General features: G+C 50.6%; 6 protein-coding genes across 8 annotated transcripts; 3 read left to right on the top strand and 3 right to left on the bottom strand.

Annotated features, from left to right (window-relative positions):
* Positions 1 to 27: 27 nt before the first annotated feature.
* Positions 28 to 1,520, bottom strand: LOC120689379. Its single transcript, XM_039971668.1, has 2 exons — positions 1,467 to 1,520; positions 28 to 1,142 (listed from the first exon to the last, which is right to left on the bottom strand). Exons 1-2 carry the CDS (start codon positions 1,518 to 1,520, stop codon positions 297 to 299), a joined length of 900 nt encoding a protein of 299 aa, XP_039827602.1. The 3' UTR covers positions 28 to 296.
* On the top strand, positions 1,436 to 5,531 carry LOC120693364 (ribulose-phosphate 3-epimerase, chloroplastic-like). Its single transcript, XM_039976779.1, has 9 exons — positions 1,436 to 1,763; positions 2,362 to 2,470; positions 2,824 to 2,964; positions 3,057 to 3,170; positions 3,661 to 3,739; positions 4,610 to 4,719; positions 4,799 to 4,855; positions 4,979 to 5,048; positions 5,189 to 5,531. Exons 1-9 carry the CDS (start codon positions 1,669 to 1,671, stop codon positions 5,236 to 5,238), a joined length of 825 nt encoding a protein of 274 aa, XP_039832713.1. The 5' UTR covers positions 1,436 to 1,668; the 3' UTR covers positions 5,239 to 5,531.
* Positions 5,532 to 6,119: 588 nt separating this feature from the next.
* On the bottom strand, positions 6,120 to 10,910 carry LOC120693363 (rhamnogalacturonan I rhamnosyltransferase 1-like). Its single transcript, XM_039976777.1, has 8 exons — positions 10,512 to 10,910; positions 9,062 to 9,129; positions 8,878 to 8,966; positions 8,631 to 8,793; positions 8,259 to 8,548; positions 7,228 to 7,432; positions 6,809 to 6,966; positions 6,120 to 6,680 (listed from the first exon to the last, which is right to left on the bottom strand). Exons 1-8 carry the CDS (start codon positions 10,672 to 10,674, stop codon positions 6,443 to 6,445), a joined length of 1,374 nt encoding a protein of 457 aa, XP_039832711.1. The 5' UTR covers positions 10,675 to 10,910; the 3' UTR covers positions 6,120 to 6,442.
* A 1,239-nt stretch (positions 10,911 to 12,149) lies between these two features.
* LOC120690536 (pentatricopeptide repeat-containing protein At1g74630-like) lies at positions 12,150 to 14,362 on the top strand. The gene has a single exon (XM_039973219.1). The coding sequence runs from the start codon at positions 12,270 to 12,272 to the stop codon at positions 13,785 to 13,787; it is 1,518 nt and encodes a 505-aa protein (XP_039829153.1). The 5' UTR covers positions 12,150 to 12,269; the 3' UTR covers positions 13,788 to 14,362.
* On the top strand, positions 14,239 to 21,807 carry LOC120690537 (pectinesterase 31-like). Of its 3 annotated transcripts, none has more exons than XM_039973220.1 (6): positions 14,239 to 14,566; positions 19,914 to 20,018; positions 20,112 to 20,152; positions 20,742 to 20,852; positions 21,077 to 21,253; positions 21,431 to 21,807. In XM_039973220.1, the coding sequence occupies exons 1-6, from the start codon at positions 14,273 to 14,275 to the stop codon at positions 21,588 to 21,590; spliced, it is 888 nt and encodes a 295-aa protein (XP_039829154.1). In that variant the 5' UTR covers positions 14,239 to 14,272; the 3' UTR covers positions 21,591 to 21,807. The 3 variants fall into 3 exon arrangements, with proteins under 3 accessions (XP_039829154.1, XP_039829155.1, XP_039829156.1); XM_039973221.1 differs by having other exon boundaries at positions 21,405 to 21,807; XM_039973222.1 differs by having other exon boundaries at positions 20,112 to 20,169; positions 20,651 to 20,852.
* LOC120690538 (50S ribosomal protein L18-like) lies at positions 21,691 to 22,825 on the bottom strand. The gene is made up of 4 exons (XM_039973223.1): positions 22,531 to 22,825; positions 22,337 to 22,440; positions 22,116 to 22,268; positions 21,691 to 22,037 (listed from the first exon to the last, which is right to left on the bottom strand). Exons 1-4 carry the CDS (start codon positions 22,658 to 22,660, stop codon positions 21,885 to 21,887), a joined length of 540 nt encoding a protein of 179 aa, XP_039829157.1. The 5' UTR covers positions 22,661 to 22,825; the 3' UTR covers positions 21,691 to 21,884.
* Positions 22,826 to 24,302: the final 1,477 nt, after the last annotated feature.

Here is a 24,302-nt window from a genome sequence, read left to right as displayed (position 1 = left end):
TTCCAGAAACAGAAGTTCTGCTTGTCCTGTAGCAATTGATCTCTGATTCTCCTTTTGTATTTTAGTCGGAGAAAAACTTTCCGAATTCACAGGCAGCATATACGATTCCAGTGGCCACTGGCCAAGGCCAACAGAGGAAGACATCGGGTGTCCATTTCGGCGCGGAATCGTGGGCGGGTAGCCCTGTTAGTGGGTCGGGTTGTTTTGGGTTTTTTTGGATCGGATATTGATGTGGATCTAATTGGTATGGGTGGGAATGGGTTTTAGGATCTATTGGGTTGGGGCGGGTTGGGTTTTTATTGAGTGCGGGTTGGGTGCGAGTTTTGATGCGGCTGGGTGACGGCGAGTACTCGTGACTCCACCCGAGTCCTCCCGCACAACATGGAGGCTCTGCCCGTCTGTCGCAGTCGCAGGGCGCGGGAGTGCAGGCTGCCATCTTCGCCGGCCACCCTCCTCGCCGCCAGCTGCTCGCCGCCGGCCTGGCGCCCGGAACTGAGCACGTGGTGCGCGTCGTCCGCGTCGTCAGCGCTGTCGGTGACGAAGGCCGTGGCGGCCCCGGAGCCGGCGCCGACGCCGGAGTTGAGCCTGGCGAGCGCGAGGAGCGGCGGGGAGAGGCCGAACACTAGCAGCCTACACGGCGCGCGCGCGGCGACGAGGGAGCGGAGCAGCGCGAGCTCCTTAGCGGTGCAGACCTGGAGCGGCTGCGAGCCGAGCCCCTCGGCGACGGCGAGCATGATGCGGCGCATCTCGTCACGGAACTCGGCGCGGTCGACGGCGCCGCTGTGGTCGGCGTCGAACTGCTCGAAGACGGCGTCGTAGAGCGCGGCGACCTCGGCGGGGAGCGGCGCGGGCCGGGCGGACCCGAAGCCGGCGCCGTCGAGGAGGCGGAACGACTCGAGCGCGCGGCAGAGCTCGGCGCGCGACAGCACGCCGTCGCCGTTGGCGTCCAGCGCCGCGAAGCGCGCGTCCACGCTGCGCGCGAAGGCCGCCTCGTCCGCCACAAAGGCGCGCACCGTCGAGCCGTCCAGGACCATCACGCTCGTGGCCGCCTTGTTGCCTTGCTTGCGGGCTACTGGGGAGCTAGCTAGGGGAGGGAGAGCGGTTTGGTTTCGCTCGCTGCGGTTGTTTGGTCGCTTTAAGCTCTAATTGATGGGTGGAGTGCGCCACTGTAATAACCCATGGCAATCCATCTCTAATGGTGCGGGTTGGGGTGAGTTGGGTTAGTCATATATCTTAATTGGCTGTGGGTAGGTGTGGGTTTCAACCCATTAGCAGGGGGCGGCACAGGCCCAGGCCGCGCAGCGACAGGGGGAAGACGGGTAGTCAGGTGACGACGGAACCGCCGCGGTCGTTGGGCTCGGCCGCCACCAACCATAAAGACCTGACGAAACGCGCGAGGCGGGCGGACGGCGGCGGAAACGCTGCTCCAATTGGGTCGGTGCCGCGCGGCCGAGCGGATAACGAACGACTGGGCGGCTCGCCTTGGCCCCGCATTCTCCAGATCTCGCCCCGTCGCGCATCGCAGTCGCAGGTCGCAGCAGCCAGCAGGCACGCGCGTAGACGCCCCCCACCAAACCAAATCGCTTTGGACCCGAAGCGTTTTGGCCGCCAGAGCAAAGCTGTGCTCGTGCAACAAGCGAAGAGGCGCAAGCGTTGGTGGCAAGGCCGATGGCGTCGCCGTCGTCGTCGCTGTGCTCCGGCTTCGCCTCCCTGCGGACGGCCTCCATTGGCCACCGCCGCGGCCTCGTCTTCTCCACCCCCAGGTCGGTCACACGCGCCGCCGCCCCTTCTCCCCTCCCCGTCTAGCCGCCCCGACGACCGCGCGCGTGGTAGTAGCACGTCGAGGGCGGTTTGACCCCCCCTTCCCCCGCGTCCGATCTCGCCGGAGGTTACTAGCGATCGCCCCCGATGGCTCCGAGCGGCGCTGCTGCAAACTGTGAGCTGTGCCGTCACCGAAGCAGAACATGGATTGCGCGCTCTGGATCAAATGGCCTGGGTCCCTGGCACCGAACAGCTCTTGTCGTGATGGGTGGTGAGGGTAATAATTGCGTGTGTTACTTGATTACTTCGATGCTGTTTGTGGAGGAATTTGTCAATCTGGAAATGCAATAGATCGTCCTAGCATATGCTTAAGTTCACAGCTCTCATGTTTTTTTTTTCTTCCGGAAACACTGCTCTCATGTCTATGATGATGCTCGTTAAGTGATCTTCAGTCATGTTACCTGTTAACGAGAGAACAGGGGAAGGGCTCCCCCAAAAATCTAGTCAGGCCACTTGATGATGAATTTGTTGTTTGGTTCTTCTTTCGGTTCGTTATGAAATGTGAGCTAAGCCCTCTATGTTTTGTTTTGTGGTTTCCAGGAAAGCATTCCAAGTGAGGGCATCTGCTCGGGTTGACAAGTACTCAAAGACTGACATCATTGTGTCCCCTTCCATTCTATCTGCAAACTTTTCCAAGCTTGGTGAACAGGTCCGTTAAGATACCAGAATCCACCAAATTCCATTTCCTTGAGATGAGTTATCGCACCGATGATTACTTGTGAACTGACAACTACCTGTGAATAATACGTACTACACAACCACATGCATGTTAGCCTACTATTGAAGGAATAGATTGGTACTGCCATCTTCATCAATCTATCAGCAAATTTGGCCTTACATGATGTATTCCTGTTCCACCAGCTCATTAAAAAATTCTTCCCAATCTTTCACAATAAATAAGGCGATAGAAGAAGCTGTGGCGTAGAAACAATATGTGTTTTTGTTGATGTCAATCAGCAAGTATTTCATACTCATCCTGCCATGCTGTTTAACTTTTACTAGGTAAAAGCTGTGGAGATGGCAGGATGCGACTGGATTCATGTTGACGTCATGGATGGACGATTTGTGCCAAATATCACCATTGGACCTTTGGTTGTTGATGCTCTCCGTCCGGTGACTGATCTTCCATTGGATGTACATCTGGTACTTTTCTGGAAGCCCCAGTCAAGTTCTAGGTTGTAACATGCTGTACTTTCATCCCTTGTTGACCCATGCTGAATGTGGATTTATTGCAGATGATTGTGGAACCTGAGCAGCGAGTCCCAGATTTTATTAAGGCGGGTGCTGATATTGTTAGTGTCCACTGTGAACAATCATCAACCATCCATTTGCACCGAACAGTCAATCAGGTAAACATTTGCACCACCATCATCTTATACAAGTTAATGTCTCCGATAATAGAGTTCAGTGTGGATAACTTCAATTTTATTTGGATATAAACCAGTGAATGTGTTCTTGTCCTGCTTACATGATGCTATACAATAAAAATGGCTTCAATTAACATTTCACCTTAACACTTCACTGTACTTTCGTTCATTTATGATTTAGCATAGAATCATGGACTGCTATCCGAAAGGAGAGTGCCTTTTTGTATGTGTTTTGTAAGGTTGAACTATTACTAGGATCCTACTACAGGAGCACAGTTGCTACTTGCTACTGTTAGACCTACAACCAAAATGTTCCAAGATATACTATAGTTGTGAATTGTGATTTAGAACTAACTGGCACACCAAGTTCCTTTGCAGAACTTTGAATGCCCTAGTCATTATGGCGTCATGTTATCCCTTTTATTGTGATGGTGAAAGTTGTAACCGATGTTACCTTTCCATTTTCTGTCAGATTAAAAGTCTAGGAGCAAAGGCAGGAGTTGTTTTGAATCCAGCGACTCCACTCACTGCAATAGATTACGTTCTTGATGGTAAGATCGTGGTGCTCATTTCAGTGTATGATATCTTGACATGTATGTAAAGTTCCAAAAATCTGTTGATGCTACTAGACCAAGTTTAGAATATCTGTTCTTGCCACATTAGGTTCCAAAAGCCCTAGAGGCTTATACTCATAAGTAGTTATTAATAATTTATAGTAAAATGGTTGTTGTTGAGGATTGGTGGAGGAATTACAAGTCCATCCGAGTAAGCATGTGAAGTGTGAACCGGGCTACTCACCCCCATTATTTAGCCACTGATTTTGCTTCTTCTACCAGCACAACTATAATAGTGTCTTTAGGCCCTGTTTAGTTCCCACCCCATAAACCCCGTAAATACAAAAAAACGTCACATCGAATGTTTCGACACATGCATAGAGTACTAAATGAAGTCTATTTACAAAACTTTTTGCATGGATGGGCTGTAAATCGCGAGACGGATCTAATGAGCCTACTTAATCCATGATTTGCAACAGTGATGCTACAGTAACCATCTGCTAATTATTGATTAATCATGAATTAATTAGCATCATTAGATTCGTCTCGCGATTTACAACCCATCTGTGCAAAAAGTTTTATAAATAGACTTCATTTAGTACTTCAAATTAGCAAGATTCTAACGCAAAAAATTTTTGTGCTGAAACTAAACACGGCCTTAGTTATTAAGATGCAAATTATGCTGCTGCTTGTGGGGCTAGCCACCATGTAGTTGCTTGAGAAAATTAGAGGGACTTCCAGTAAAAATTTGCAGTTGCTTGAGAATACATTTAACTACTTTTCTCATCACTTCATCACTAGCCCAATTACTAATAAACCCAGATACACTATCATTCTAATTACATTACATCACTTTCTTGTGTGCAGTTGTCGACCTGGTCTTGATTATGTCTGTGAATCCTGGGTTTGGTGGCCAGAGCTTTATTGAGAGTCAAGTAAAGAAAATTGCAGAGTTGAGAAGATTATGCGCAGAGAAGGTATATCCCCTGTTTGCTTGAAAGTATTCTCACTGCCCTGAGAGTCAAAGCATCGAAAATTTAATTTCTTGTTTTGTAGGGAGTAAACCCCTGGATTGAGGTTGATGGTGGTGTTGGTCCGCAAAATGCTTACAAGGTGGCATTTTAAGTTTTTTTGTTTTTTTGCCATGCTGGCATTTAACTTATCCTCTCATACTGCACTTGTGGATCAATCCTGCACTTCTGGTCCGGTTAGGTGCTAATGTCTCCTTACTTACAGGTCATTGAAGCTGGGGCGAATGCCATTGTTGCTGGTTCTGCAGTTTTTGGGGCTCCAGACTACGCTGAAGGCATGGTTTCTTCTCAGTGTCACAATTGTTCAAGTGTCTCTTTTCATATTCTGAATTTGAAATTTCATATAGGTTCCGGATCAACTATACATTACCAACCGATACTAAATTTCTTATCGATCCTCCTTGCAATTCTGCAGCTATCAAAGGAATCAAGACCAGCCAAAGACCTGTAGCTGTACCGGCATGAGGAACTGGAACTGTACTCAATTACCCTGTGCGAGTTTAGCAGTGCTGCGATTTGTATAGATGTGTTTCTTGATGAGCCATACGTTATATTGGTATATTGGACATCAAAGAAGACTGGAGGCAGTGAAGAAATATCCCTTTTCTTTCCTTATTTTCCTCAAGGGTGCCTGCCTTGTACTGCTTCCGAGAATGTTGTGTGATATTAAAACATACATGGGATGTTCTTGGCGAAAATCCGGCATGTGTATATCGGCAGTTGATTGAGCATGGGAGTTCTGCCTCCCCAATTTTCCACTGTTAAACCGTCTGGAACTTTAGGGGTTCTCAAGAGGAGTCGTAGCAATGTTTTTCTAGCCGTTCTAATCATATCATGAATCAGCGGTGAACTTGTCTCTTCAATTTACTCACGCCGTTCCTGCTACGACACCACTCAAACGGAGCAGGAGAAAACCGTGTTGCCTCTCTTGCGGCCGCTTGAAAGCGTCCATTAAGCATGAACCGGAGATGCGCCGGCATGCCGCTGTTGCTTACGCAACGCCACGGGCCTGGGGCGAAACGGATCAGTCCAGATGAGACCCGTACTGATGTACTGAAGTTGCAACTACACTTCAAATGATAAAAGGCTTTGCTAACAGTAATGTCTTCATCGAAACGTTGCGCAAATTGGCATGTCTTTTCCATGAAATAAAGGCAGATCCTGCCCACAGCACACTCTAGCATTGACTTAACAATTTTAAAAGCAAAGTTTCCACTAAACATTTGTAAAACTAGAAGTATTTGCAAAAGGAAAAATATCCCTTTCTTTTTTCTTGAATACGCAGGAGATCCGCGTATCTTAATACAATGATACGCAGCTCTTTTGCGAGAAAAAAGAAAGGGATATTTTTTCCTTTAAAAAAATATCCTTTTCACTATCACGAGTAATCATCAATGAACATGTGCGACAGACAACCCCCCAAAATTTACATGCTCCAAACAGGCCCCTATTTTGGCATGTTGGAAAGCAAATGAATCAATAGCCAAGCGGGAAAAAAATATCTGACATATACGGCTATACAACAGGCATCAGGAATGTCAGTCAATTGATCGTGATGGGCTGTGCACGTTAGCTTCAGTCCCTGCACATCAAAACGACTGCTAGCCTCCACCAGGTTGCAAGTGATTTCACTCTCATCTGCTCATCTTACAGAGACCGGAAACTTGGTTTAGCTGCACAAGCTTGAATTGGCCAGGCATTCATGGGGGTTAGCGTAGAAGTAATCCTCTTCTTTTGGTCTGTTCTCAAGTTTCCGCCTGCAGGATGGTTGGGCTACACGGCTCTTGTGAGCTTCCCGAACAGAAGATGCAAAATTGTCCCAAGAGATTGTCTTGTTGGTGTATAGGTCTAGAAGTTCAATTAATTTCCGTCGGTCTAGCACCACACTTCTCCGGAAACCCAGGAACCTGTCAATAATAATCCAAACAAGTATTTAATAACCAGATAATCGATTTCCTTAAAGGAAAACTGATTGCACAAGAAAACTGGTTGTACATTTATTCTGAATAAGATGGCCTTAGCTGAATGTCCATACCTTCGGTGGCCTTCAACAAGTTTTGCCATGTTACCATCAAAAGTGGGAATGAAAACATCACTGGCTGTGGATACAATGAAATCAAGTGCAGCCATCTGGGAAGAGTGATTTTGGAATTGACGCAGAACATCGGAGTCTAGCAGCATCTCTTTTCTTACCTGAAAGATATTCAGCACTGCTTATACAGTAATTTTGACGGAACGATGAAAAAAAATGGTATCTCCAGACATAATGGGCAATTGGAGAACTGAGCTGTGGTGTTGCCAGAAAACAGGGGAACTCTCACTATAGACAATGGTATGCCTGTATCTTAAAAAAAAAAACAATGGCATACTAGAAAACTGCAAAAGATTCATGGCCACGAAACAACAAGGGGTGTTATAATAGACAGATATTTTTAACAATAACTACCTACTTACAAGTTTAGGGAAAGCAGCTCGTAGTGGTTCTAGTCTCCTATCTCCCCCATAAATTTCACCAGCTGCAATGTATATAAGAGCATCCTTTTGAAATCCCAGGGCTTTCAAAACAAGTGATGTCTCCTCAGGAGTAAGTGGGCATAGTCCTTGTGACCTCTTCGCTTGGGAGTCAATTTCTTTGTCTCTCCACCATGGATAAGCATATCTGATTGGGAAAAACAAAAGGTTAGCTCCTTGAAAATTAGCATCTAGTGAACAATACTATACTTGCAGGCCAGCTCTAATAACAGTCAGTATTAACTAATAATGGCCACATGTAGAGTATACTAGGGTTGAAGCCACATCATTCGGGAATCCTATTCTCATTTACAGTTAGAACGAAAAAATTGCAATATCGATGACTTGTTTACCTAATAAGCTATAGATGTCAATAAAGAATAGATAAATTTGTATTGTTACTTTCACTGTTTCCAAGATATATGTAGGTAATAGACTGCACTGAGATTTATCAAATTTCTTATGACAGTAGGGTTTGGATTCTATGGTTAATACTGGTCGTCTCTTTCTTTATGCAATTCTGCTCAATGGATTGAAATTGAAGGCCGGGAAGCTAACTCAATAATGTGGTGTCCCTTTCTGCATCATTTTGTACTCAGCTCTTCAAAATGAGTAAGAGCAGAATAAGCTGTCACTAAACTAATTTAACAAAGCCAAGATTTTATGGCCACTTTACTAGTCCATTTTGCTAACAGCAGTAGTGATGGCACAAATACCTTACTTAGAATAGAAACACAAAATCAAATCATAGTGCCTTCGCTTTGGAGGAAAAACAGGAAACGACCTTTTATGATATCTATGCATTGTATTTGACATTGGCAGACAAGTACAGAACGTAACAATTTTTCACCAAACAAATTATATAGATAATTCAAGTGATATGATAACTTGCCACTTGCTATAAAGAACTATTTGAGTCATATCCAACAGATAGTTATGCTACTCAGTAAGGAAGCAAAAGGTTAGCCACAAACCTCATTTTTTTTAGCTCCTCAGCTTCTTCAGGTGAAAGACCATGGTTGCAACCAGAAAAGGCCAGCATATCCATCTCATAACGTAAATGCAAGGCTACAAATGATCCCTTAGCTCGAAGTTCATGTATTAGTTTATTCCCCAATCCCTCAATCTGAGGGGTGAATTTCAGTGCTTGAAAGTTCACACGGCATCTAAGCAGTTGAAGCTCTGTACTGATACCATTATTGGCTAACCGAGCATCTGTTTTGTTAAAATGGATGGCACTGTGTTTGCTGAACAGTGGCAAGATCTGCACAGATGAGAGATAGCCAAGAGTATAAGGTGATGCATTTACCATGAAAATAAGGGTGCGTCACAGATGAGTTCCAAACCTGATGCAAGTAATATTTTTCATCTGACCAGCTCACAGGTGGCATTTGAAGTATAATATCTGAATCTCTTGCATCAAACCTCTCTGGAAGCTGTTTAATAATGTGCACTTCATCTCTTAATGAGTCAATGAAATGCCTCACATCAAATATGTCTCCAAAATTGCTGTCGGCCACACAGAGCATTAATCACTTTAGATATCAATATGGTTAGTAGCATAGTGTACCTCTCAAAGAAAAAGAAGATTACCTTTGATCAGCCCAGAATGATCTCTTGTCAAGTTCCGGGACAACCATCGTGAGGTTTAGCAGACGAGCAACTGCTATCATGTCACATATCTGAAATACATGAAGGTTCCAAGTAGCAACAGAAGTTAGGAACGAAAAAGGAAATCAGAAGTTGAGTGGAAGAAGTAAAGCAAACGACAACTAACCTCTGATCGCATCTGATTCAGACCCCCATTGCAAGATATCTTCAGATAACCATTGCTCTTGTATATTCCTGAAAAAAAATTGAAGAATGATTGAATTTGCCATATTCCCGTACATGGTTCTCATGGCGTCGCCTAGGCGTCGCCTAGTCGTCGCCTAGGCGTCTGGGCGATTTTCCAATTGAGGCGTCGGGCTCGCCATGGCTTCCGTGCGTATGGCGTCGCTTCGCTCGCCAAGGCGTCGGATGGACGCCGCACCCGTGAAAAGGCGATGCGCGCGGGAGGAAAAGGGGCGCGCGGGAGGAGACGGAGCGGAAAAGGGGCGCACGGGAGGAAAAGGAGCATAAAAGGGAGGTGTAGCGCGGGAGGAAAAGAAGGGGCTCACGCGCGGCGCCCATCTGGAATCCGCACCATCTGAGAGTGGGAGGGAAAGAGAAGAAGAAGGCGGGAGAACCTGGAATCCGGCGCCGCTGCCGCCTGCCTGCCTCATCCGCGCCTGCGAATCCTGCCTCCCGCCTGCGACCGTGCTCGGGACTTCTCATCTGCGACCGCGAATCTTGCCTCCCGCCTGCGACCGTGCTCGGATCTTCTCAGCCGCCTCCAGCCCCCTCCTCGATTCGTGTATGTATAGATGTTTTCCCCTATCCTTGCTCTGTTCTCCCCCCAATCCTCCCGTACTCTTTCCTCTGCTATACTGCTTTTCCTCCCCCTCTTCTTCTACTCTGTTTCTTAGTACTCGTGCTCTGCTCTGCTCCTCTCTGCTATTTGTAGTGCTATCAGGAATAGATAGCTCATAGGTGTGCTCCATTCTGCTAGTATATGCCCCTGTGGTTGCCTAATTGGGTGAATATGTGCTTGTCTGTTGGAACCTTGTTGCATAAGAGATGAACTTTGCAGCAAAAAGGTATGCATTAGTTTATGTTTGTGCTGTCCCATGGAAGATTAAGGTGTGCATATGGCGTCGCCTCGCCGCGCGCCATACTCGCCTAGGCGTCTGGAAGGGGGTGGGTCGCCTCGCCTCGCCTTACCGCCGTAAAAACCATGTTCCCGTAGCAATTGAACAACATATACCCAATGCACCTACAGAGCCTACACCAGTTCATCTCAACGAAACATGAGGCTATTTGCAACTTCACAATAGTGTCAACATCAAAGGATCATTACACAGCAGTATACGTTTGGCATGCCTATCCGAGGCAAGATTTTTTTAATCTCATTAATCGCATGAAAGCATTCGGCAGCAGCATTTGCAGCTTAGCAAATGTGCAAGTGCCAAGCTGCGTACGGACAATCACAAATGCACCCACAGTGCACTTCACCGGTAACTCGCAGGGTTTGTTTTTTCATTTCCATTTCCTCAGTACTCTAAGAAGTCCCATGCAAACAGAAAGTAACAAGAGCAGAATCAAATCGAACTTATTCGGGAAAACAAAACAATCCAGAAACCACGCACTTGGGGGCGGAAGCGCGGACGGCGGCGGCGAAGGATCGGCGTTGCCAGCGACGCCGAACAGGAGGAGGAGGCGGCCGACGGCGACGAGCTGCGCGACTGAGGCCCACAGCAGCACCGCGGCGCAGGCCGCCACGAGCCAAACCCTAGGCCTCGACCTCGCCATCGCGCGCAGCCTAGACCCGGCGGGCGGGCGGCCGCCTCCCGATCGCCGCGGGCATTGGAGCGGGTCCTGGCGGCGGCTGCGGCGGCTTGGGTTTCCGGCGGTTCGAGAATGTTCTAGAAGATTCGCGACGGCCGGGAGCCCGGGAGGTGGGGTGCCGTGATTTTGTTTGCCTAGTTGGGGGGAGTGGGGGACTCGGGGGAGGTGAGGTGAGGCCGTGAGCCCGTGACCGTGAGAGCGGAGGAGGTGTTTGCACTTGGCTTCTGGGTCTTTGATTTCACTTTCTTCCTACGACTACGAGAGTACGAGTAGTCCAGTAGGATTGGATTCGTGGACCCTGTGCAATATTGTCTAGCCTGTGTTAGCTTCTTGTAGGTTTGGGCCAAAAAGACTAGTAGAAGAGAACCAGATAACTACTTGACAAACGGTGCCTTTTGTATGCTTGTCACTGGATGATGGTTGCCACTAGAGATGGAGTTGCATAAATTTAACAGTTCGAAATATGCACAGTAGAAACAATCTAGCGTACATTGTATACTTCCTACATCCCCAAAGAATGCAGCTCTCAGGAAAGGAGGAGTAAGACAATTTTAAATTTAACCAAATTATACAAAATAATATTTATATTTATATTACAAAATAAATATCATTAGATTAAGTATGTAATATATTTCATGCTTAATATATTTGGAGGTATAAATATTAGTGAATTTTTATATAAATTTGATCAAACTTAAAAAATATTTGACTCAATTGCATTCTTTTTGGAACGGAGGAAGTAGGTTATACAAATATAAACACTTGGAAGAATATTTACCGGAACTAATTTACCAGAACTAATTTACCGGAACAAATATCTATCTTGTGCTGGCAACCGCAATGGCAGCCAACATTACCTTCAGTAGCTGACTATTGTTGGCTGCTGCAGCTGCAGCCAAAGAAGCAGAACTCATTGTGCAGATTTCTTGATTTACAACATTGTTGGACAAAACGCTCTCCCCGAAGCCTATTTGTGCAGTGGCGCTGGCGAGCTGCCCGCTGGAGAAGACCGCGTCCGTCGCCAAGGATGGGGGAGGTCCATGTTGGCCATCGCAGGAACGAGGTGTGCCGCTTCTCTACCGCAGCAGGATGCAGATGTGACTAGATCCATCAAGGCATGATTAGATGCATTGATGTACCAAGATATACATTCTATTCTAATTGCACTATTAGTAAAGTCGTGATTAGACACTAAATTATTATAGTAAAGTTATAGTAAACATTCCCTCAAAAAAAGGTTACAGTAAACATGTGCTAATGATTAATTAATTAGGTTTATTAGATTCGTCTCGTAGCTTATAGACGAGTTCTGTAATTAATTTTATGATTAATTTATATTTAATATTTTAAATGTGAAAAAATTTCCAGTCAAACGGAGAACTAAACACAGCCTGAATGATGTTTGGCTCATTGCAAATTTGCATAATGCCATCTCTGCTCCAGGCGATTGCGGCGGCTGCTCGCGCCACCCACTTTCCCGCCGGAGGCGTTCTTCTCGGCAGGGCCACGCCCTCCTCGATCTCTGCCGCGCTTCTCCCACCAGGCAGCCAGCTTCCGTGATGCCATCGATCTCGCCGGCGGATTTGCTTGTCTGCTCCGGCCGGTGCTCCACGGAGCGCGACCTCCGGCTCCTCCACGCCGCCCTCATCCGTCGCCGCCACATCCTCCCTACGGCCGATGCCGTCACGGTGCTCGCCAAGCTCCTCCGCTTCGCCGCGGTCTCCCCTGCTGGTGACCTCCGCCACGCCTCCTCGCTCCTCTCCCTTCATCTTCCGTTCATCTCCGCCGCCGCTTCCCACCTCGCCTTTTTCTACAACACCCTTATGCGCGGCTTCGCAACCTCCTCCTTGCCCGGCTCTGGCATCGAGCTCTTCACCGCAATGCGCCGCGCGGGCGTCGGACCCGATGCCTTCACCTTCACCTTTGTCCTCAAGTCTTTCTCGCGCTGCCATTCACTGGGACGGTTACCCTCTGACCTACATGCCCAGGCGTTCAAGCACGGCTGCCTCGGTGCGCGCAGCTCGCACGCTCACGTCCACAATGCTTTGCTGCACGCGTACGCGTCGTGGGCTGCCGTGGATGACGCCCGCAGGGTGTTTGATGAAATTCCCGTCCGGGATGTTGTCTCTTTCTCGGGGCTACTCACAGCGCACCTCAAAGGCAACCGTTTGGATTCCGCACGAACGGTGTTCGACCAAATGCCGCAGCGGGACGTCGTTTCCTGGACTGCCATGATTTCTGCCTATGCCAAGGCACAGCGTCCACAGGAGGCCCTGGCGTTGTTTGATGCAATGGCAGTGCAACCAGACGAGGTGACCATGGTGAGTGTTGTGTCGGCATGCACTGCACTTGGGGACCTTGCAACTGGGGAGCGTTTGCGGCAGTATGTTGATTCCAATGGTTTTGGTTGGATGGTTTCACTCCGCAATGCACTTATGGATATGTATGCTAAGTGTGGTTGCCTAACTGAAGCGCGTGCTTTGTTTGACGGGATGACCGTGAGGAGCTTGGCTTCTTGGAACACACTTATCTCAGCATATGCATCACATGGTGATGTGGATAGCACAGTTACTTTGTTTCATCAGATGCTGGCTGATGACAATTCTGTGAAGCCAGATGGGGTGACACTGCTTGCAGTGCTCACGGTGTATGCACACAAGGGCTTTGTTGAGGAGGGGCGCACTATGTTCAATGCGATGCAAAGAGGAAATTATGGCAAAGTTGAACTCACCATTGAGCACTACGGGTGTATGGTGGACTTGCTTGCTCGGGCAGGGCAACTTGAGGAAGCATATAAGATGATAGAGCAAATGCCGATTCAGAGAAATGATGTGGTCTGGGGTGTGTTACTTGGTGCATGTCGGATGCATGGCAATATTGACATGGCAGAGAAGGCAGTCCAGAAACTAAGGAGCCTAAACCCGCAGGAGGGTGGTTATTACATTTTGCTCATAGATATGTACACAGCCGCTGGCCGAACAGCAGATGCCACGGAGGTTAGACGGGCCATGAATGAAAATGGGGCCAAGAAGGCTACAGGCTGGAGCAGCTGGACTACTGCCTTTCTGCAACAGTAGATTTCCGAGGCCTATCTGGTCAGCCTTTGGATCACAAGCTAATCTCTCCTGGAGGGATCTATCAATTGGTTTTCACTTCAAGCCAGATGATGCCTAAGGGTTGGTTACATGTCAATATTTCTCTGCCTTCCTAGTTTTGATGACTGATGTACATCAGTTCTTCCTCAGTGATGGGTACGCTGGAATCAGGAGACAGGTACAGAGGCACAGTGCACCATAGTGAAATTCTGTCTTTATGAATGCATCTTACAGATAGTCCAATTCTATAGCTATTACTTGAATTGTTTATGTGATATCCTGCACATCAGCAAGGAAAGTACAAAGCAATCATGTATGGAGCCTCGGTGGAACCGAACCTTGAAGGATCAGACTTCATAAAACAGAGTATTTGAAGGATTATGATTAGACTTCATAAAAACCAATCCTTCCAACAGCTCTATGGGCCAAAATATTTCAACCAAAGACTTGGGGGAAAATAAGGAGCAATGGCGGATAGGAGGGTTTTAGTTGTTGTGTCTCCCGAGATTGAAGCCTTTGGTTATGATGGAGTTGACTCGTTTGCAAGTCTGCAGGATGCTGTGCCACTGAACAACCAAGTGCGCACTATCAACAGGATTGCCCCCGGTGTGTGCACCAGCTACTTGTTTTCCCCCAAGGCTTCAATCATGGCCATTGCTCCCAAGACCAAGACCAAGAGTTTCATCACCTTGCGTGGATTGGAAATAAAGGACACTGGGATCTGTTGGGACAATACGGCTACTCGCATCAAGCATACCCAGGTAGTGCCCCTTCTGGCTAGCCTCCTACTTGATGAGATATGAACCTTAGAGAATAGACTGTCCATCATGTATGTGCTCCCTAAGAGAAATTACAACACTGCCTCGTAAAAATCTCACTTAACAAGTAAGGGTTGCTATTACTTATATATGTAAGAATCATGTCATTTTGATGTGAAAATATTATTTGTGAAGGTGACCAGTGTATTTTGCATTGATCAGGTACATGATTGTCGGTACACTTAGATAGGGGCACCCTCTCCTACAAGACAAGGACGAAGGCGCTCAGGGGCGGCAACCACGGACCACGGGCCCGGACCCCCGCGGACAGGTCCCGAACCTCCGCGGGCCGGACCTGGGCCTCTACAAGTGGAAGCCGGACCTCCAGGAGGCCTGAGTCATCAAGACAGCCAGGCGCAAGCCTCGGGACCTCCGCTCCCCGCTCGGGCAGGGGTTCGGAGCCGCCACGTGCCCCTGTGGGTGCGGCCGCCGACCCTCGGGTCCGGTGCCGCCACGTGTCCCACAGGCGCGAGTCTTCCGCCTGAAGCCAGCCCTCCTGCCGCATTAAATGATGGTGGTTGAGGCGTGCGCTGCCAGAGCAGGGCATGGGCCGCCCTCTGACGTGTTGGACAGGCACGAATGACAACACGGTAAGCCCGCCAGTTACCGAGGCGGCTCGTCAGTTACCAAGGCAAGTATTAAAGACTCAGCGCCGTGCGCATGGGCGACGAGTCATGATGATCAGCTACTGACTGGAGCAGCAGTGCACGCTGCTACAGTGGATTGAGTCAGTAATTTGGCGTTTCATCGTGACCTCGACGTGCGGCTGCAGAGGCTAGACTCTACTCCGACAGGACAGCTCAAGACCACGCCTGGTCAGAAGATTCGTACGTTGTAAGATAATATATCGCCGGGTTCACATGTCGGGGCCCCGCTCAGTGTACGTGCTCCCCTTGGTCATATAAAAGGGAGAGCACGCACGGTAGGATGACAAGTTCACACAGACACAAGTTCTCGGGACTTCTTACAGGTCTCTCTCGTCCTCTACACTCTCGCTCAAGCCCAGGGCTCTAGCAAGCTCTCATATAGCACTCTCTAAGCTCTGGCAATACAGCTCCCAGTGGACGTAGTGTATTAAGCTCCGGCGGTCCGAATCACTCTAAATTCTTGTGTGATTTTCGTGTTCATACGCCTCTAGATCGAGCATTCCTTGGCTGTCCCCAAGCTCATCCTGCACTTAGGATTAGGCGGGTGCAATCCGTCACCCGGCTGGAGAAATCCTCCGACATTTGGCGCGCCAGGTAGGGGCTAGCTTGGTTTCCGCTTGATCGCCCACTTGGCATCTCCATGGCTCGGATTGTCGAGTTCCATGACCACCCGATGGGGGAGGGCGCGGCGACACCCGCGCCGCAGGCCTCTCGCCGTCCAACGCCGAGGGCTGCTGCCCACGGCGCGTAGCAGCGTGCAGCGGAGCATGCCCCCAGAGCCCCCGCGCAGGTCGCTCCGAGCGAGCCATTAGCCGCGGCCAGGGAGCTGCTCCGCAACCCGCCAGAACTGGCGGTCTAGCCGGACGTGATGAGGCAGTGGCGCGATGACATCGACCGCCTCATCATCCTGGCCCAGGCCACCCCCGGCTCCACGGGGATTGGGTCGGGACAGCGTCGACGACAGGGCGGCGCAGCAACCCGCTGCGCGCCTTCCTACAGTGGGAAGCGCGCGGACAGCTGATCTGCGGGCAGAACTCAACCGCAGGCGTGCGGGAGAGGACGCCCGCGTCTCCATGGAGCGGGCACGTGAACGCCGGCTCAACATCGAGGGTCGGAACCTCAACGCCGATCTCGGCGCGGTGGCACCAAGGTCCCAGGGTCATATCCAGACCCCGGTGGCTGGTGTGGGCTGCGTCGCGCTCGCGGAGCATCTCCGCGCGGTGGTCTGGTCACCCAAGTTCCGGCCGCACCTGCCGGAGAAGTACGACGGGACGACTAACCCGTCGGAATTCCTGCAGGTCTACATCACCGTCATCACGACGGCTGGGGGTAACGATGCCGTCATGGCGAGTTACTTCCATGTAGCCTTGACCGGGCCAGCCCGGACTTGGCTCATGAACCTCTCCCCCGGGTCGATCCAATCCTGGGGCGAGCTGTGCGCGCTGTTCTCGGCGAACTTCGCCAGCGCGTACCAGCAGCACGGTGTGGAGACCCATCTTCGCGCCGTGAGGCAGCAACCCGGGGAGTCGCTCCGGGCCTTCATCTCCCGCTTCACCAAGGTACGTGGAACCATTCCCAGTATTTCTGATGCATCTATTATCACGGCTTTCCGACAGGGGGTCCGTGATGAGAAGATGCTAGAGAAGCTGGCCACACACCAGGTGGAAACTATTGCCACCATGTTTGCCTTGGCGGACAAGTGCGCCAGGGCCGCTGAGGGCCGTGCATGGCACTCGGCCCCTCAAGATACGCCCGGGGGCCAGAACTCGCGCGGCAAGCACCCGCATCAGCAGGATGGCGACAGCGGGTCATGCTCTCCCAGCTCGTCATCAAGCAGGTCTGGGGGAGCACAGCTTCAACAAATCCCAGCTCGCAGCATATCTCACTCATGTGAGAAAGCCCGCTCCGGCGGAAAGCCGACTCCGGTCGCACCAAGCCCGCTCCGGCGGAAAGCCCACTCCGGTCGCACTAAGCCGACTCTGGTGGCTCTCTCCGATGTTAAGCCGACTCCGGTCGCACCCCCAACTTTACATCTCTGTAAGTCCTACCCTTAGAGGCCCAGCAAGGAATAAAACATTTTTCTTTGTAACTAAGTAGTACTTCCGTGTGGTCCAGTCCGGTGAGCCTCCCCAATGGAGGGGTCCGGACCTCTACGAACCAGGTTCAGGGAAGCGTACTCACCCTCCGCGGAGGTCCGGAGTCGTGTAGCCGCTTAGCCTGGTTCCGTACCCTAAGCCTGCATGCTCTACCTCCCTAGGGCGAGTACCGTAGTACCTAAAACTGGGGGCCCGGAGGTCCGGACAGCTCCGGCCTCATAAACCCGTGTTCTGGCTTACATCGCACATCTCATGTACAACTAGTTATAAAGGAAAAGTTTATTCTCAGTTCGCCTCTAAGGATGTTACATTCCAATTTCAATCTACGCATTCTGTTTGCGCTAACCCCCGCGTGGTTCCCACTCCTGTGTCCGAATTGAGTTGGCCGGCATGTGGTTCAGATGGGGACCCCCTCACTGCTAGAGGGGGGTCCGGGTCCTTAGGAACCTGCTTCGGGGAAGAGATACTTGTTCCCGGGGTGGTCCGGAGCCTTGTGCAGCCACTTAGCCTGGTTCCGTACCCTAAGCCTGCGCACTCCACCACTCTGTAACAGGTGCCCTAGTACCCGAAACTGCGTACCTAGAGGTCCGAACCTCATTCTAGCTTGAGGGCTGGCCTCCTAAACTCTGTTCCAAAGGACCTCTGCCAACGGGATCCGGGACCACGTGGGCAAGTTACTAAACTCCAGTCCTAAGTTGTGTACAAAACGGGGGGCCAGAGTACCTGAAGACCGGCAGCACCAGCTACTGGCGTTGCAGGCGTTGAAGGGGACGAATTCCCCCGCGAAGAACACCGGCGCGGTCCGTCCGAACAGGCAACAACCACGACATGGATTTGGCCCCTCCTACGGGTTCATACCTCACCCGCAGGTGGGCCCGGGGGTCTCTGTCGGTACACTCAGATAGGGGTACCCTCTCCTACAAGACAAGGACGAAGGCGCTCAGGAGCGGTAAACATGGACTACGGGCCCGGACCCCCGCGGACAGGTCCCGAACCTCGGCGGGCCGGACCTGGGCCTCTACAAGTGGAAGCCGGACCTCCAGGAGGCCTGAGTCATCAAGCCAGCCAGGCGAAAGCCTCGGGACCTCCGCTCCCCGCTCGAGCAGAGGTCCGGAGCCGCCACGTGCCCCTGTGGGCGCGGCCGCCGACCCCCGGGTCCGATGCCGCCACGTGTCCCACAGGCGCGGACCTCCGGACCTCCGCTCCCCGCTCGGGCAGGGGTCCGGAGCCGCCACGTCCCCCCTGTGAGCGCGGCCGCCGACCCCTGGGTCCGGTGCCGCCACGTGTCCAACAGGCGCGAGTCTTCCGCCTGAAGCCAGCCCTCCTGCCGCATTAAATGATGGTGGTTGAAGCGTGTGCTGCCAGAGCAGGGCATGAGCCGCCCTCTGATGGGTTGGACAGGCACGAATGACAACACGGTAAGCCCGCCAGTTACCGAGGCGGCTCGTCAGTTACCAAGGCAAGCATTAAAAACTCAGCGCCGTGTGCATGGGCGAGGAGTCATGATGATTAGCTACTGACTGGACCAACAGTGCACGCTGCTACAGTGGACTGAGTCAGTAGTTCGGCGCTTCATCATGACCTTGACGCGCGGCTACAGAGGCTAGACTCTACTCCGACAGGACAGCTCAAGACTACGCCTGGTCAGAAGATTCGTACGTTGTAAGATAATATATCGCCGGGTCCACATGTCGGGGCCCCGCTCAGTGTACGTGCTCCCCTTGGTCATATAAAAGGGAGAGCACGCACGGTAGGATGACAAGTTCACACAGACACAAGTTCTCAGGACTTCTTCCAGGTCTCTCTCCTCCTCCACACTCTCGCTCAAGCCCAGGGCTCTAGCAAGCTCTCATACAGCACTCTCTAAGCTCTGGCAATACAACTCATAGTGGACGTAGGGTATTACGCTCCGGCGGCCCGAACCACTCTAAATTCTTGTGTGCTTTTCGTGTTCATACGTCTCTAGATCGAGCATTCCTTGGCTGTCCCCAAGCTCATCCTGCACTTAGGATTAGGCGGGTGCAATCCGCCACCCGGCTGGAGAAATCCTCCGACAAGGATGATGCATAAAGGGTATTGACTTTTTATTACTGCTAGTGCCCATGTAGCTTTAGACACGAACCTTTTTTTGCTGAAGTGAGGTTATTGGATATTTGTATCCCTTATGAAAATGTTAGTATGTCATGGTGACCAGCAGTTCAGCACGATTGTGGCTTTTGAGTATTATAACTATTGGTCTCAAACTCGAGTTATACATACATCTAACAAACTGCAACTCGTTAGTGAGTAATTTTCCTAGACATCCTTAAACTTGAAATCTTCTTCGGGCAGGAGAAACTGCTAGCGATGAAATGTATCTTTTCAAAAGAACAGTGGTGTGCACTTCTGTTTCTTGAATCTGAACGAAGTGATAAGCCTGACTGGGATTACTTTGTCTGTTCTGCTACCACAAATCGGATGTAATAATCATGCAAAGTCTGTGCATTATGATTTTCTCCTTTTTCCTTTTCTGGATACTCACATATTCCATTTCTATTCTCTCATCAGTCACCAGGAATGATTGGTACAGCAACATATAGCGGTGCAACAGTTATTGTGGAGGGGGATGATTTCATTACAGAAAATGTCATTTTTAAGAACTCAGCTCCCCAGGTATTATCCTAGCAGACTTATATATATGGTACCTATGGTGAATCGGGTCAGTCAGTGAGTTTTGATGTAATGATGTGAACTTCTGTATTATAGGTGTCTGGGCAAGAAGCTGCAGCCTGTGTCACAGCAGATAGGTGTGCCTTCTACAATTGCTGATCCCTGCGTCAGCTCATTATTTTTGGCATCCTTTTCTTTTTCTTTTTGTTGGTTCTTTTGCACTCTAGCTCTATGTGCTTCATCATATTGTTCATGTTTATTGAATGTTTCCTTCTTTGGCAAAATGTTCTCCTGTTACAAGAAATAGGATCTTTCAGATATGTTTTTCATTTGCCTCGTAATGTAGTTGTCTAATATGTTGTAATGGCATAAAGGTACATACATGTTAATTGCATAACCATTTTGCTTCAGCATGAGGCTTTGGATAACCACATTTGTTGGGTTGACTTGTCAGCCAGTCACCTCTGCGGTAGCTTAGTAGAATACTGGAAATATACTATCGTAGTATGCTTATGCTACACAAGAATGTCGCATGAGTTGTGATGTCCTTTGGTGCCAATTAGTATGGAGGCATAAACATATCGGTCATTATTTAGTTTATTGTTTTATTACTTTCAGATTTTCTAATTTGCTAGGCAAAATCATTCAGGAAACCTTACATTTGCATGGTGGAAAGCAGTTCTTCAAAAACTGTTACATTGAAGGTAATTATGACTTCATCTTCAGGGATTCTACTGCCCTTCTGGAGCATTGCCATATCCACTGCAAATCAACAGGATATATTACTGCTCATGGCCGGAAGTCCTCTTCCGAATCAACTGGATTTGTATTCTTCAGGTGAGTTTACTACAACCAGTATTCTCACTATTAACTTTGAAAGGAAACCTACTACGTGATTATCTACAGACTAGAGTGGGCTTATCGCAATCTTCAAAATTGAGTCCCTTGCACAACACTGACAGTAAAAAGGCATAATGATATTTACTTGAGCCTGTGACTTTACCATTTCCTTTTACTTCTTTATAGAGAGCTTACATGCTAAGTGAAATGATACCATCTAGGTGTGTTATTACTGGCAATTGCGAAGCTGCGTACATGTACCTAGGTCGGCCTTGGGAGCCTCTTTGGAGGGTTATTTTTGCAGAGACTTCTATGGATTACTGCATAGAACCTGTTGTTGGGTGGCATAACTGGGACAAACCTGAGAATGAGCAAACTGCTTGCTTTTGTGAGTACAGGTATCAGCTTTGTCTCTCTGTTTTCTACTCCTAAATAATAGTGTCACTTGAACTTAAAAATACCGAGAAAGCTTATTGGTGGATCATTCATTTTCTTGTCTAGCTATAAGGCTATACATGACTTGCTGCTTAATTGGCATGTTTGGCATAGCCAACTGCTATTGGCATTCATCACAGGTGCTCCCGTCCAGGATCCAGCATGTCGGAACGGGTAGCTTGGTGCAAGGAATTGGTTGGTGATGAACTCGTAAAAACTTTCGTCGATCCAGATGTGCAGAATCCATGGTTGCTCCACAGGTCGGGAACAAAACTCCCAGTTTCAACAGCTTCGCTGTAGGACACAGTACCTACTATGTCCACTTTCATCATCTTCACCTAGATGAATAAATTGGGAGGATGTAATGAGGGCTGAGCGCCGTCGGTTCTGGAATCATGTCTAGTGCCGGAAGAGAAACTGTTCTTGCTGGCAATGCCTGACTTGCTTAGTGACTGCTGTGAAATATGAACTACATGATGTTGAAGGACTGCTGGATCATACAAATTACAGTATCACATGGAATGGGACAAACTTCCTTTCTCGTCTCCTGAATAAGCTGCTACGGTGAACTGTCAGTGCAAGCCTGGTGCCTCCTTATCTTGGCAGGAACCCGTGCTGTGAGACGGGAACCTCGAACGCCATCATCTTCTCGCCTCGAGCGAAGCCGTTGCGGTCGTAGGAGATCTCGGAGATGCCAAGCTCCTCGCACGCCCTGACGAGCTCCTCCCCAACCCTCCGGGCAGCTTCCTGTGGAAGCAAACTCAACTTGAAAACGCCTGCCCACCGGAATGCAAAATTCAGGCGGGGAAGAAGACGGCGGCCTACCACGGTGCTGCAGGGCGGGTCGCTGCAGATGGACTTCTGCAGGGTGCTGCCGTAGAAGAGGATCTTCTTGTTGTGGTCGTCGGCGAGCACGGCGTAGAGCTGCCGGCTGGAGCAGAACACCGACAGCCTGGGCTTCGTCGCCGTGCCATTGAACTGCAACACATTCCGTTGAGCCGCTGGCCCTTATCCTGAGAACCCAGACGGAGGGCGTCGAAGCCTACCTTCTTCTGCAGCCGTCGGTTCCTGACCCTGGGGTTCTCCGTGCGCGCGCCGCGCCTCGCCGCCGCCTCGATCCTGGGGTACGCGCGCCGCGCCGCGCCGACGCCTGCACGGGCAAGACAGACATAAGAGCGCACGCGCACGACGTTGCTGGGCTACATTGCATGGGGAGACGGCGCGCGGCGGCTCCGCTCACCGGGATGCTGGGTCCGGAAGTACGCAAAGCTAGGCCCGGAGCCTGTCGTCGAGGTCGAAAGGCGGCAGGCCGGGAGCGCGGGACACGGCGAGAATGGCGGATGGACAATCGCGGCGCGTGGCAACGCCATGGCGCGGGGAAGGGCCGGCCTGGCGCCTGGCGACCTAGCGGGGAAATTCGTCGAACAGGTGTGCCGCGCGGGCGCGTGCCCGTTGGGTGCGCCCGAGACGCTGCGATGATTGGCGGGAGGGATTGCCGGATACAGAGATGTCTGGATCTGGGCGCGGGCCCCGGCGCCACAGTAGTGGAATGAGGAGGATGCGGAGACGGCAAGCATGCCAGACGGACCATGAGCACAGGGCCCAGCTCGTGAGGATGACAGCTGGGACTGGGACGGACACCCCAGACAAGCAGCATCCATCTGCATCACTGCGTTCAGCAGACTGGAGCTGGAATAGTGTGAGAAAATACTGTTGAGCTGATTGAAGCTGGAGCTGGTGGCTGGAGTGGTGTGAGAGAAAAATACTGTTGAGCTGGAGCTGGAGCTGGCTGCCGAACGAAGTGAATGCAGGTGGTGGATCCATGGATGTGCTCCGTTCCACAGCTTGGCACACGCTGGTTACCGTTTACCAACGTGCTCAATGGTTTAATCTTCTTTGAGGAACGTCTGTCGGTACCCCAGAACTGGGGTACCCCCTCTTGCTGTGTCTAGGTAAGAGTCTTAGTAGTCATCCTTGACTACAACCAGACAGCCGGACCCCTGCGGTCCGAAGTCCTGTCCTCCCGACAATGGTCCGGACCCGTTCCACGGCCGGGGAAGGTCCGGGGAGAGACAGGCGCTCAAGCGCAAGCAGCCGGGGCTCCGGACCCCCCAAGGAGTCCGGACCCCCGCGGGGTCCCGGACCCCTCATAGGGTCCCGGACCCCCAGCATAGCAATCGGACCCCCCTCCAAGGGAAGGTTTCGACGTCCCGCCTCAGGATGGTCCGGGGCCGACACGTGTATGAGGCCCTTGGTCTCCATATTGAGGTCCACCTACCTTCGCATTCATTGCGGTAGGTGGACGTCCGCATTGATATAGCAGAAGCCGAGGCGTTTGACTAGCCAGGGGACACTATTGATCGCATATTACCAAGATAGTGGGGGCACTGGCGCCGCCCACGCCGCGTCTGCCAGTCTGCCGTAACAGATGGATACGACGGCTCGGCTTCGCCCTTTATGACGCTGCATAATAGCCTCAGCAGGCCACGCCGCAAGCTACGCTACTCCAACGGGCACCTAGCTGACGGGACAAGAAAAGACCCCCCTGAGTCAGAAGAGCAGCAGTGTGCATATCGGAGGAAAGATTCGCTACCACTGTAGCCACAGTCACGTTGGGCCCACCTGTCGGGGCACCAACGTCCTATGTATCCGCTCCCCCTTGATCTATAAAAGGGGGGGCGCCGCTAGAAAACCTCAGGCTGGGCAAGAGCCAAGGCCAGCAGAGGATAGGTTCATACACAACCAAAATCAATACATCTCACAGTGGACGTAGGGTATTACGCTCCGGCGGCCCGAACCACTCTAAATCGTGTGTTCTTGAGTCCCCTTTCTCAGCATAGATCCAGCCTCATCGCCTAGTACTTCCCCGAGTACTCCCTCACTGGGAATAGGCGGGTGCGTTCCGCCACCCGGCTGTGGGTACCCCTAGAACCCCCACGACATTTTGGCGCCGTCCGTGGGGAAGACAGGCGTTGGCTGGATTTTCGGGCTTCTGGGCCGTGTTCATCCTCT

This window comes from Panicum virgatum, chromosome 9N (genome assembly GCF_016808335.1).
Source record: "Panicum virgatum strain AP13 chromosome 9N, P.virgatum_v5, whole genome shotgun sequence".
Taxonomy (NCBI): domain Eukaryota; kingdom Viridiplantae; phylum Streptophyta; class Magnoliopsida; order Poales; family Poaceae; genus Panicum; species Panicum virgatum.
The sequence above is the reverse complement of the archived record's forward strand: the minus strand, read 5'-3'. Positions and strand labels throughout refer to the sequence as shown.

Excerpts from the sequence above, each read along its gene's own strand:
- LOC120689379 (XM_039971668.1), bottom strand. The coding sequence starts at position 1,520 with ATGCGCGACGGGGCGAGATCTGGAGAATGCGGGGCCAAGGCGAGCCGC. Across the intron at positions 1,143-1,466 it reads CCAAGGCGAGCCGCCCAGTC|AGCTTAAAGCGACCAAACAA; the intron begins GTTCGTTATCCG and ends CCCATCAATTAG.
- LOC120693364 (XM_039976779.1), top strand. The coding sequence starts at position 1,669 with ATGGCGTCGCCGTCGTCGTCGCTGTGCTCCGGCTTCGCCTCCCTGCGG. Across the intron at positions 2,471-2,823 it reads TTTCCAAGCTTGGTGAACAG|GTAAAAGCTGTGGAGATGGC; the intron begins GTCCGTTAAGAT and ends AACTTTTACTAG. Across the intron at positions 3,740-4,609 it reads AATAGATTACGTTCTTGATG|TTGTCGACCTGGTCTTGATT; the intron begins GTAAGATCGTGG and ends TCTTGTGTGCAG.
- LOC120693363 (XM_039976777.1), bottom strand. The coding sequence starts at position 10,674 with ATGGCGAGGTCGAGGCCTAGGGTTTGGCTCGTGGCGGCCTGCGCCGCG. Across the intron at positions 8,967-9,061 it reads TGAATCAGATGCGATCAGAG|ATATGTGACATGATAGCAGT; the intron begins GTTAGTTGTCGT and ends CATGTATTTCAG. Across the intron at positions 6,967-7,227 it reads GAGCTGCTTTCCCTAAACTT|GTAAGAAAAGAGATGCTGCT; the intron begins GTAAGTAGGTAG and ends AATATCTTTCAG.
- LOC120690536 (XM_039973219.1), top strand. The coding sequence starts at position 12,270 with ATGCCATCGATCTCGCCGGCGGATTTGCTTGTCTGCTCCGGCCGGTGC.
- LOC120690537 (XM_039973222.1), top strand. The coding sequence starts at position 14,273 with ATGGCGGATAGGAGGGTTTTAGTTGTTGTGTCTCCCGAGATTGAAGCC. Across the intron at positions 14,567-19,913 it reads CTCGCATCAAGCATACCCAG|TCACCAGGAATGATTGGTAC; the intron begins GTAGTGCCCCTT and ends TTCTCTCATCAG. Across the intron at positions 20,170-20,650 it reads TAGGTGTGCCTTCTACAATT|GCAAAATCATTCAGGAAACC; the intron begins GCTGATCCCTGC and ends CTAATTTGCTAG.
- LOC120690538 (XM_039973223.1), bottom strand. The coding sequence starts at position 22,660 with ATGGCGTTGCCACGCGCCGCGATTGTCCATCCGCCATTCTCGCCGTGT. Across the intron at positions 22,269-22,336 it reads ACCGACGGCTGCAGAAGAAG|TTCAATGGCACGGCGACGAA; the intron begins GTAGGCTTCGAC and ends AATGTGTTGCAG. Across the intron at positions 22,038-22,115 it reads ACCCGCCCTGCAGCACCGTG|GAAGCTGCCCGGAGGGTTGG; the intron begins GTAGGCCGCCGT and ends TTGCTTCCACAG.